Source organism: Bombus pyrosoma, linkage group LG3, assembly GCF_014825855.1.
Source record: "Bombus pyrosoma isolate SC7728 linkage group LG3, ASM1482585v1, whole genome shotgun sequence".
In the NCBI taxonomy this organism is placed as follows: Eukaryota; Metazoa; Arthropoda; class Insecta; order Hymenoptera; family Apidae; genus Bombus; species Bombus pyrosoma.
In genome coordinates, this window is record NC_057772.1 from 14,052,098 (window position 1) to 14,065,057 (window position 12,960).

At 35.6% G+C, this 12,960-nt stretch overlaps 1 protein-coding gene across 3 annotated transcripts; it reads left to right on the top strand.

The window, feature by feature from the left end:
• Positions 1-3,347: 3,347 nt before the first annotated feature.
• On the top strand, positions 3,348-12,518 carry LOC122565607 (zinc finger protein Elbow). Of its 3 annotated transcripts, XR_006316219.1 has the most exons (3): positions 3,348-3,793; positions 8,802-10,421; positions 10,554-12,518. XR_006316219.1 is itself a non-coding variant. In XM_043721729.1 (2 exons), exons 1-2 carry the CDS (start codon positions 3,731-3,733, stop codon positions 10,221-10,223), a joined length of 1,485 nt encoding a protein of 494 aa, XP_043577664.1. In that variant the 5' UTR covers positions 3,348-3,730; the 3' UTR covers positions 10,224-12,518. The 3 variants fall into 3 exon arrangements, 2 of the variants coding, with proteins under 2 accessions (XP_043577664.1, XP_043577666.1); XM_043721729.1 differs by having other exon boundaries at positions 8,802-12,518; XM_043721731.1 differs by lacking the exon at positions 3,348-3,793 and adding an exon at positions 3,901-4,690 and having other exon boundaries at positions 8,802-12,518.
• The last annotated feature ends 442 nt before the right edge of the window (positions 12,519-12,960 follow it).

The window sequence follows — 12,960 nt, forward strand, 5'->3', positions numbered from 1 at the left end:
AATACCGCCACTCGACACTAACTAGTAACGGACGACGGTAGCGCAGTGGTTAGCGCCTTAGGTTACGAACGTTCGGATCCCGGGATCGAATCCCGGCGACCGAAGTCCGATTTTTCTTCCACGAGTCTTAAATAGGGAGAAAAATACAGCAGTACCCCCAACAGCAGCGGCATCTACAACCAGCAGCAACTAATACCATATGGACCACACACACATACTCAGCCACCTCACTATTCTGGAAGTTTTAGGACCTATTTAAACTTCAAGTAAGAGAACAATCATAACAGAACAATCGGATTAGTACTGTTAATTTCCCAACTACATGATATGATATAGTATATCGTGATACTTTGTATGTATTAATAGCATCTATTATTCACTTGTGTGAAAGGAATCGCGAAAATAATCGCGTTTATAAAACAAGGAATTCGATCAGTTACTGTATGCTGTATATGCATTAAGCTATGACGTATTTCATGATATCTTCAGTTAAGTTTTCTTAACAATACTTTTATGTTGCAAAAATTGTACGCAAAAATATTTAATATACAATTACATATATTCGCATTAGACTGTAAAAAAGAAATTTCAATGAAAATAATTTATAATATTTTCATATATGTCTTGAATCGAAATCTTAATATTAAAAAAGGTTGATATTAAAATTTAATAAATTCATGAAATCGTAAAAATTATAAATACTGCACTAATTTGTATATCAATTCTAGTATGTATCTATTCTGAGATTTTTTAAAATATCAACTTAAAAAAAAAAAAGGAAAAAATTTCAATAAGAAAGAGCAATCGAAATTTAAAAAGGAACTCTTATAAACTCTTACGGAAGGTTACAAGCCTATTCATTATCACCCAATGTGGAACGTGGGAATATTTTCAATTTGCGCATAAATTGTATTATTCCTAACAAAAAATCCGTTAAGCGAGTAAGAGCTGCTCGTAAAAACTATGCACCTAAAAATATTTGATTCGTATGATGGTGTACTTTGTAAACTATTTAATACGTAATGAATTGAAAATTCTCGACATCGGTATAAGCATACGGTGATTTTAAGGTATATACGTATACAGAGATTCGTAAGTGAGGTGATAACAGACGAAAATATAGATTTCGTTAGTGTTAAAACGTTTGCTGGAGAAAGGTACTAGTAAAAAGAGGTGGGAAGAGAGTAGAGGAGAATGGAGGTGGTGGCGGGGTAGGTCGACGTCGAAGTCGTGGGGGCACCTGCGCAAGTTGACACGTCGTTGGTCGGGTCGCTTGCACCCAGCAAAAGTGTCGGCACAGCGCGAACCGACAACGACCACCGTGTCGCGAACGCCACCGCTGCCGCCGCCACCATCACCACCATCGCCACCACCGCCGCTACCGCCAACTCCACGTCACCTTCGTCTCTTTCGTTCGTATTGGTTGGTTGCGCCGTTCTTCCTATTCGCTCTGTCTTTGTCGCTGTCGTACCGATACCTCTCACTAGGGTGGGGAAACCTACGATCCTTTGACTAGCGATGGCTGCGAGTTCAATCTAATAATGAATTTTATAGCAGTTCCATATTTCATCTGCGTTTCAATTGACGAATTTCGTGTTTCAACTGAATAATTTTAAGGTTATGCATATTAGGAATATAATTATCAAAATGGAAACGATGACTATTGTTGTAGCGTGATTGGATCCTTGTAGCATAATAGTATTAGGTTGTCCGAAAAGTATCTTTCTTTTCCAAACGTGTTTTTTATAACAGTGCACTTTCGTAAAAATGTGAAACCAAGTTTGTGAAATGTCGCGGTGTTTATCTCAACAGAACAAAATGGATCATACGTAATTCGACAAAATAATATAAAGCAAAAAACGTTGTGGGTCTATTATTTCCTCATAGAACGAAAGAAACTTTCCGGACAACCTAATAGTTACTACCTATACCACAATTAACGTAATAATAGAAAGATAAATAGAATAGCTTCTTAATTTCATCGTGTACAGCTTTACAATAAGTACACTTTTTAATAAATATACAGTAATTAGGTATAATAAGCATATTTGTTATCTATACAAACAGTGTACTAAAAGAAGAAAAGGTAATTGTAAATTTAAGGAATAATTTAATACGGTCTTAAGTAAGAGCCATTATAAGCTTTACATAAAATTCTTAACCGATAACAAAATGCTATTTTCTCTCATATTATTAATAAAGTAGTTGATAATACGCCAATTATTGTGAAACTTGTAAATAAATACAGCTAGTTAATCATAGTTACGTTTAATAATATTTTATTTTGGATTCAAGAAAAGGAATCTTTTAAAAAGTTGCAAACACGAATGTGTTTTATACTTCATACCTATTCATACACAATACTTGCTAAGTATAATAAACATCTATAACACAGTCGATACAGCAAATGTAATATGTAAAAAATGTAGTAGGTAATATGTAGACCTGCTAGAAATATATTAATTTGACAGATAATAAACTCAAATAAAAAATGATTTAAAACATTTCCTTAAACACGTTATCCAATTTTTAAAACAACATAAATTATCAATGCTCACGCTGTAACAAATTTTGGAAATACAACAATTGCATATAAACATATTTATAACTAAATTTATAAGCTATCTCACAGCTTGAGAGAATTATATACAAAGAAAACAAATAATTATCGCTAAAAAAAAATACTTTTATGGGAAAGATATAAAAATGTTTCAATTAAAAAAGCAAAATTATTCTGTATAGTTTTAGTGTTACTTTTGAATATTCTAACACTTTAGTTTATTAAACGTCTAATGAGTATTATTATGAGTAGTATTAATGAATATTATTATTTCATTTGTTAAATGTTTGTATTACATAATCATAATTACATATACACGATTCACTAAGTATGGTATTACTGATAATACTCTGCTTTAAATAAGGTCAGATCTATTTTTCATACCATGCAATAATATTAAAACACTACTTTCCAAATGGTTACAATTGAGATTGGAACGTTAATGTTATGTAATATAAAATAAAGATAGAAGTAACCTGAGATTTTCATTTCCTAATTGATCGATAAAACAGGACAAATTGAAACGTGTCGTAGATGGCATTAAATGGGATAGATATCGATATGAATATCGAAAAATTGATCGGAATGAGGTTTTTTTCATGAGAGAGTGTTACTTTCATCGCTAGAAAATCTGGCAAGATATATGGTGGGGGAAACTAGGATGTACCGACAGAGCGGCGAAGGGGTAAGCTTTCCCGGGGGAGCATAGTGTGGCGGGGTAAGTCAGCTGAACGGTCATCGATAGAGAGCGCTGGTGGGGGGACGGGGAGGCTCGGTCGAGGGAACAGTAAGCGATGCGACTCAGTCGCGATTCGAAGCCGGCCGTGGTAAGCTAATGTTATATCTTGCGTACAGTACCGTGTAACGTGTGTCTTTTTTATTTCGTTTCTCGCCATATCACTGTGTGTTGTGTTTCTCATACGTCGAAAGAGAGTTGTGTTTACGTTGGAATGAAGCGTTTTAGAAGCCAAATGGCTTCATCTACGTACACTTTCGTTCTTTTGCCTCGACAGATGTAAGGAAGAGAACGACGTACAGCAGTGTTACCAGTTTCCACGGTGTGGTCGAACTTTCGTTCGTCAGTCCTCCGCGGACTGTCGCGAGTGATCACAGTGGTATCTGTTACAAGGAGAATAGTTGTGGACAGAAAGAGGGCGAATATCGTTTAAGATGCTGACTTCCAGCGCAAATCAGTACCTCCGTCCGGAATATCTTACGCCTCTACCCACTACGGTTAGTGTCGTGTTCCTTATTTCTTTCCTCCATTTTTCCTTTGCTCCGACTATATATAGTGATGATTTAGTGTGTCTGCGACATAAATAAACGTGTTGAAAATACCTTATCGGACTTCAACGTAACTTTTCACGCGAAACAAATTACCGATTTGTCTCCTGAATTTGTTTTTGCTTTCTTTTTAAACCGTTTTGAAATTACTCGAAAATCTTACATTGTTTTAAACATACTTTGGTCTAAACATGTCAACATACGTGCAAAAGATATGTAGATAATATACGGATGCCAAAGTTATTTAATCCATGTGAGATTTTATGAAAGTTGTATGCGATCAAAATGTAGATACTTGAAAAGAAAATTGCATACGATTAAATCGTAAAAATTTTTTGCCCACAAATTAAACGATTACAAAATACGCTAAAACTGACTGCGTTGAACGATTTAGCGAAGCAGTGACAATGTTACAATATCCATCAACTTATTGTGATTAAGTTGATATAAAATGAACACATACCACGAAGGACAATAGTTTCGACAGTTCATTAATTCTAGTTGTCGGCTTCTCGTTAATCGCGACGGGAATGTATTTCACGTCTTACGCTTTAACTCCTGTAAACTATTTTGAGGACAGCGAGTGCTGGCAAAGTTTCTACTTGAACGTTCTCTGATTTACGAGCAATCGTAAATCAAAACACGATTCGTTAATATGTACAATGCTGCGAGGATAGACACGAAAGAGCATGTAGTAGTTACATGTGTGTATAAGTGCTAAATATGGTCGGTAGCTCGATTCCTTTTCCTTCATCTACATTTTTTCTTTCTATTTTTTGTGCACGTTATAAACCTGACTACTTACGCCGTCCGTAAGAACGCACTTAATGGTAATGGTACTAAATGGTAATTTTTTTTCACTTCTTGTTCCTTTAAGCATAACCCTGACGGTTTAAAATCGCTTCCACAAATACTTATCCACAAATTATTTATTAAATTCCCTTCGTCTTTTTTCTGCCTTTGTACTTTATGTTGTATTATAATCATCAGACAGATAACATGCAATAATATTTCAACTAGTTTTCAAACAAACGATTCGTTATAGACATCATCGTGCATTCTCTCGAGTGCATGATAAAGAGCATGCGTATTATGTTTCAATTGGTATCACGGGTAAAAAGCAACAAGTACTTACCTAATTGGCTCTATGGTGCTACCTGAAAAAGTCCCGCGTTTTTATGAAATTTTCTGCAATGCTGCGAATAATCGGCGGTACAGAATGTGAGTGTAACAAACGAACCCGATGAATGTTCTATGAACGTTTTTTTCCAATCGGAATTATGTTCCAATAAGTTGATATTTAACAAAGTAATTTTAAAAAGTAGGTAGTTTTTCTGTATTTTCGTACTTTCGTAACCACCAACGCACTGTATATACGGTAACATATTTTTGAACTCGGAAGATGTGTTTTATGTTTTATATGTCAAAGTTGAAATAAATCAAACGAAATGAAACGTCGAATGCAACTAGGTTAAGAGGAACTTAAATTTCTATATTTTTCGTCCTATTGTCATGAAACTATTACCTACCGATCGATTGTTCGTGTTCTTTGAATAAAAATATAAAAATAAATAAGTCTTTATATGAATTATGTATTTTGAAATGTATCAAAGAAAAAGTAATCTAACTAGATGATAATTTTAAAGAATTAGGGGATGTACAAACGTATAATAATTATCGGTGTTATAAACAAGAAACGAAACAAAATTGTATAGGAGAGATTTGGATTTATTTTCGTTGGAAAAATTTTGTTAGCAATCCTTCGCTGGTAGAGTACTTGGAATAAAGTCCAGTGTAATATTTAAAATTGAAATTTTCTTTATTAAATGAACTTTGCTTTATTGAGTGACTTACCGGTTATATGACATACATCATTAGTTGCATTTGTCACCGAGCTACAACGCAAGCTGCTTATAGTTGGCGCTAATGCAACATTAAAACTGATTGGCTGACTTCATAAACATTCAGAAGAAACATAAAACCATTTACTCGGATAATATATACATACTGTATTATTAAATTTAATATGGTAACGCAGAATTTTGTTGAGATTTAAGTAAAAAGTTTTCGATAGATAGATTTACAATTTGGCGATCATTGCTTGATCTTTAATTGTTATTTTATTACATTATTATATATTACACTACGATATGGAGAGCAGAGATATAACGCAAAGATGCAATTTACAGCGAAGAATCTTTCAAAATTTCTTGCATAGACCGATTTAAGAGTTATCCTGTCGGCTTCGTACAAACAGTACAATATACCTAAACGAACAAAATTTAGGTGTACAAATATTTAAAAAGATAATTTAACCTTCGCATACTAATGGATAGATTATGGAAGACCCGGAATTTGTGGACTATAACGCTCGAAATGTTTATATTTCTTACTAAATAGCTAAGATTATTTCAGTATTACGTCTTACATGCTCCGAAGAATTGTTAAAAATACAACTAGGATTATTGGAAAATATGTTACTAAATCTGGAACACGTGAGATAACACGTCACAAACATGTGAAACATGTAACAGAGACGGCCGAGACAAAATTAATAAAGACAGTATCACAGATAAATTTACAAATAATTTCAAAGTTTTACTTGTATAGGAAAAGAAATGGGTACAAGTTTGGGCAGTTGCAAAAGATTATGTTTACAGAAACATTTTATTTTCTTTAATAATACACATTAGGTACACTTTCTTTTTTTACAACCATGAACACGTAAAAGGGAAATTTTTAAATAGCTTGGTTGTATGTGATTAATGAGTTGACGTTGACGATAAAAATATTACTATCGGATGTTCCGTTAACTTGTACCAGAGCAATTAACATATAGCTTTAACCGTAATGCTGTAATAGTCTGTTGCAATTCATGACATTAATATCTGTCGGCATCGCACCATTAGCAGGAGCAACCGCAAACGATGGGTTAGTTGCATGAACGTTGCATTTTAATTACGGTGAACATCTGTTCGATGGACGTATCAACCGCGAGAAATATTGTTCCTCTATACGCTAATTATACCAACTGCATCATCCTAGGCTACTTCCAAGCGAACACTCACCCGGCGCCAATATTAAATTCTCGCACTCGTTCTCCCACTAATCGCGTCTACGCTACGTCGAGAACTACTTATTAATTGGCTACGGTCCTATAGTAAACAGCCATTTTAATTCTCTGCTGTTTTAACAACTTGATCACTGTAGATGAAACAGCCGTAATTCTCAGCGATGCGATAATAATATATAATTGATGCTTGACATTTTTGCTGACACTGAACGATTTAAATAAGGATAATTAAATCCTTTACGAAAATATCTCCGGACCTTTACTCAATCATTAATATGACAATTGCAAAATTCAAATTACGTACACGTCACATTTTCATTTTCAAGCGTATTCAGAAAAGAATTTTGCTTTTAGATAATAAACCTTAATGGTATAGAATAATGATGTAACATATATGTTAATATAAGGATAAATTGAATTGCTGAAACAGATTGATGCACAGTATACATAAAATAATGTATTTAAAAATACTTTTACTGCAGCTTTTACTTACATAACATATAAATAATTTTTTGTAGTGATCTTCGTATTGCATTGAATGCTGCACACATATTTATAAATATATAAGTATCTAAATGCACAATCACTATTAGTAATGATTAGGTCGTAGATTTTCGTGCAAATTCAAGATTTCATTTTAAAAGTATAATTAAGAACGTACAACTACTGTGAAAGGTCGTCTTACTTATCAAGCTTTGTCGAAAGCACTACCTGTACTCAAAGTATTGTATTTCTTTTTCTTCTTTTTTTCGTACTATGTGCATTCTGTACAATTTTGCGCTTTCAAATTTTCTACCTGCCTAAATTCATGAAAATCCGCAGTTTTAAAGCATAATATCTTATATTTGACGACAAATTTATCTTGCAGCTGAGTAGTATTTAAAAGTAATATGAGTTATGTCTTAGCATTACAAATTCGTTATATATATATATATGTATGTATGTATTATTTGCATATATTGTTCATTTCGTTGTATGTATATTATTTAGCACGAAATGCGTGAGAATTGTAGAGAAATAAGTAATGACCGCCTAATTGTTGCTAGCATTTACCAGACGTGATTCAGAAATTGATCGTTTTTATCTCAGTGTTATTCATTTATCGATACCGCGTGACGGAAACCATAGTAAGAAACAAGGCAATAAATAATTTGATGGTTGATGTTGGATTGGCTTGATCGTTTGATGAATCATTACGTCGTGACAACTACATATTTCTGTATTTACAGTGCAAATGTTCGTATATATCTGATTATAATTCAACTTAAAAATAACGTTGCTTCAGAGCGATAAAGAAGATTCTCAATGAAATAACAGCGATATACAATAAAATACGTGTGTCTTACAGATATATGTAATTTTATAAGACTTATGTTAGAGTATAAAATAGTTTGATTACTTGACTTTTGGTATTGTACTCATCAGCCATTACTTTTTATCAGTCGTAAGATTACACGTATGAACGTAACATATTGTCCGTGGTCACCTTTCAATCTAAAACCTCACGCGAACACGTTATAACATAAATGGAAAATGATCGAAATATCGGTGATATTAAATTATCTTTGAACAATTAAATTACGGACGTAACATTTAATTTAGTAACGGTGCAAATGTATTAAACGCATTCAATATTTATGAAACTCAAAATATATATGGTTTTAATAGATATTTGTTGCAAATGACGCTAAAAGTACATTATGGCACAGTTATGTGTAAATTCTATATGTTCGTGCATATACATATTTACAAAATATCAATAAAATTAGAAAAGCTATGTATAGTAGTTTTCAAAAGATACATAAAAATTATCCGATTATTATAATATAAACATAAAATATAATAATTATATTAATTATACTAATAAATTGTCTGTATTTCCAGCTGGATGCGAAGAAGAGTCCGCTCGCGCTCCTCGCACAGACTTGCAGTCAAATAGGAGCTGACACGCCGTCCAATAAATCTCTGCTGGGCTCGTTGGACAAAGGGTCGAACAACAAATCGTCCAAGTCCGCGGATCAGTCGCGTGAAAAATCGTCACCGACGATCGCGGCGACATCCACAGAATCAACCAAGGCAAACTTTAAGCCTTACGAGTCGTGTTTAGGTCGTGAGAAAGCGTCAAGCCCGGACGAACAACGGTCAGCCTCTAGTCATTCGACGTCCGGCCGATCGAGAACACCTGGTAGTAATAACAAACGATGCCCGAGCAATCAGAGCGCCTCGTCAGTCCGAGCGGTGACACCGCAAGGTCGTAAAACATCGACGCCGAATGGGGATACAGCTCGGGAGTCACCCGCCTCGAGAACATCAATGACGAATCTTTCATCGACTCAACTCGACTCGTCGAGTTCTTCTCAGCCGGCCGTCGTCAGCAGTCCGTCGTTACAAGCAAAACCTTCTTATAGCCCAGCCGGTGTTCTAGCGATAACGGATCCGTCCATCAAGGATCTTCCGTTGGGAACATTCAAACCTGGTGTCAGTTTAGCCTCGTCGAGCTCTGGCTATTTAGGTTACAGTCCACAATTACCCATTGATGTGACAGCCAGTTCTTTAATGTCTCAGCAGCAGGCGGCGCTAAAGAATAGCTTAGTGGCCGGTAATCCCTATCTAAGTTACGCAAGGTTGAAGAGTTCTTCCGGTCCCGATGCTCTGATGCCCGTTTGCAGGGATCCGTATTGCACTGGTTGTCAGTTGAACTCTCATCTGCTTGCCAGTTCCGCGAGTGCGGTGGTGGCGAATGGAAAGTTAGCAAGCAGTACAAGTAGCGCGGCAGGTTCCTGTCCTGCTGGGTGTGCTCAGTGCGATCACAAACCCGGTACAACGGCTTACGGAGCGCTGGGTGTAGCCGCATACGCACACGCACAACTGGCAGCTTTGGCAGCGGCCTCGCAACTCCCGTACGTGTGCAACTGGATAGCAGGCGATACGGCTTACTGTGGCAAAAGATTTTCCACGTCGGACGAATTGTTGCAACATCTGAGGAGTCACACGAGCGTGTCGAATAGCAGCGGAGTTACGGATCCGTCAGCCGCGTTGTCTCTGCTGTCGCCCTCCGTTGGACTACCACCGACACATCCTTTGTTCTCCAGGACTTATCCCACGCCACCTTTGAGTCCACTCGCAACCGCGCGTTATCACCCTTACGGGAAACCTTCACCGTTGTTGCCGCCGTCTCTATCGTCGTTGGGTTTGCCGCTTCCACCGCCACATCCGCACACACCTGCAGGATTACCACCGTATTTCTCCCCATACTCGCTGTACGGAGCTCCTCGCCTTGGTGCTGCATCCGGCTTGCCTCAATGAGTCCTTGACCACGGACCTTGCCGAGCAACGACGTCGAAGAATATCAACCGTTCAACTGTGATCCTCGTGCGAGTATAGGGAAGTGTTTGATACGTAAATATGCAAAAAGAAGCGAATAAACCGAAGATACGGAATAAAAAAACAGACCAAGCGAGCTGACCTCGTTAAAGTAACCTCGCAATTACGTTAAACAAACAAGTTAGTTGCTTACTCTTGTCAACATTTTAGTATCGTAGAATTTCCTTTCTTTTTATATATTTTTCTTATTCTTTCGTTCCTTTACCTCCTTATCTTATCTTCATCTTTAAATTTGTTATTTTAATTTATTAGTCAGACCGAAAAATAAGAGACGCTGCGAATGATTATTTAACGTGCTTGCTGAAAGGTTGGTGTCATCATCGAGATAAAGAGCCGTACCTACACACGTGTTGAGTCTTCGGTAGGAAGTGCTAAAAAGATTGCAAGTATTATAGTGTACCAATCAGTTAACTGTGATTCTTGTGCAAGAATAACGAAGCGTGTAGTGAAGGGGAGCAAATCTGAAAATAACGTGTGCCTGAAAGAACCACTTAAGGCTACTGCATAATTATTAACTGTCGACGTGCGTTTAACCGGCTGTTATGTATTACGATGTGTTACGATGTACCCCGGTACTTGATCTTAATATCACGTTCGCGTACAGTACTATTTTGTTTACATCGCGGTTCAGATATTCCAACGTTCATTCGTTTTGTATTTCGTATTGTTAACAATACGTCTTCGACACGACGTTTGAACACTTATGCGCGTACGCGAGTGTACGCGACCATAATCTTTTTATTATTGTACGATTTCCTTTTCCATGTTACGCTGTCGATGAATTTTTGTTCTCCGGTACGATGGTAATTTCCGATTGAAAATCATTTCCTGTCACATACTGAACTGAAATATTTGGCTGCACGGTGGCCCGTTCGCTGCACCTGACGTGAACCACTTAATTTCGAAAAATAAAACAAACGAGTGCCACGGGTAACGTCGAAAAACCAATGTTCAACTGTGATTTCCGAGTGAGAAAGCTACCATGTGCATGAGTGAGATATGCTGCGCTTCCGCTACAGATATGTGTATGCGTGGTTCTAGAATTTATCGATACATACGCGATCACGGATCTTTAACTCCAACTATTAACAGGCGATTATTTTTAATATCGAATATTTCCTCGCGAATCTTATCGTCGACGAGACAGTATTTTTTTCGCGCTACACTTACCCACCTAATATAATAACTCAAAAATAGCCTGGAATGTTAAAATCGAATAGATTGGAAATGTTGCGTAACTTTGAAAATAGTACAAAATATGATGATAAAGGATAAACGTTTGTAACGAGTAATTTGATCGTTTATCGGCGCAGAATTCCAATGTAAATTTGCAAACCACGTTTTTCATGCTTTAAGTTCCAAGCCTATGAAAATACATAGCTTGAAACGACGCAGTAAATTCTCGTCGATCGCGATGTTCCAATTGTACCATGTCCTCCATTATTGCGAACATTCGAATGAATATAACGTAACGAGTATATGTGTAGTATTTATGGATTAATATTCATCACTAATCTTTATTGTAACTATTGTACATTTGTTCATAGGTACGTAGACGGCGCGGTAAAAAAAGGAAAAGGGAAAGCACTTTTCGTCGGACCGATGGAACTTAGTGATAGTAAACGCGTGAACGTAAATTCGACAAAACTTTAACTAGCTGACGAATATTGCGTCTATATTTTTGCGTAACCAAAGTTTTAGTGATTGATCGATAATTTAATACTGTTACGAATTCTTGTATAACGACTTTATGTACCGAAGAAAAACGAATGTATTGCAAGATATACAATTTAAGTTACGAATAGATTTATTTTCTTCTATATCAGATATGTATATACATATACATGTACATATATACATGCATACATAAGTGTAAATGTATATATGTATAAATATATACATATATACGTAAGTATAGATGTGTACACATGTAGCAATTATTGTTATTATTAATATTATTATTGCATAATTCTTATCATTACGATCAATGACAATTTGAATGTGTGGAGAAAATTTGACTAAGAGTACGTAGTCGGTGAATATGTACTAATTAATTCGTATTTGAATCGAAATTTTGTACGTTTTATTTCCCTCATTTTTGAAGCGAACCCCACGTTGACTTGTTGATTCTATTATTATTGTTATTCCGCATTACGTAACGCTGTTTGATACCCTATTGAAGTGAAATATATCAGAACTTATTTCTTAACGGAAAAATCCTTTTGTCTTTAATTGAATTACCTGATAATAACGAAATTCGTAAAATCGAAATACGGTTTACAGTTTCAGAGAGATAGTACGAATCGATGCGATACTTTTTAAAATTAATTTTGTACGCGTATAATAATTATCTGGGGATAATTATATTCTATATATAAACAAATTTTATGTACGCATAATAACTTTTCACTTGTCTGATATAGTTCTTTTTAAAAATGTTATTCATCGAAAAACATTGAAATCTGTCTGTTTGGAACTTTAATACCACGGCACAATATCATCCAATTAGAATTTTACGTTACGACTGTTTAATATAATTCGTTTTGATACGATGATCATGTATTTAAGAAAAAGACTATATAATTAATTTAACTGTATAAAACATATTCGTTAATTAACAATTGTGTGCCACGTGTAGTAAAATCGAGGAACCAAAATG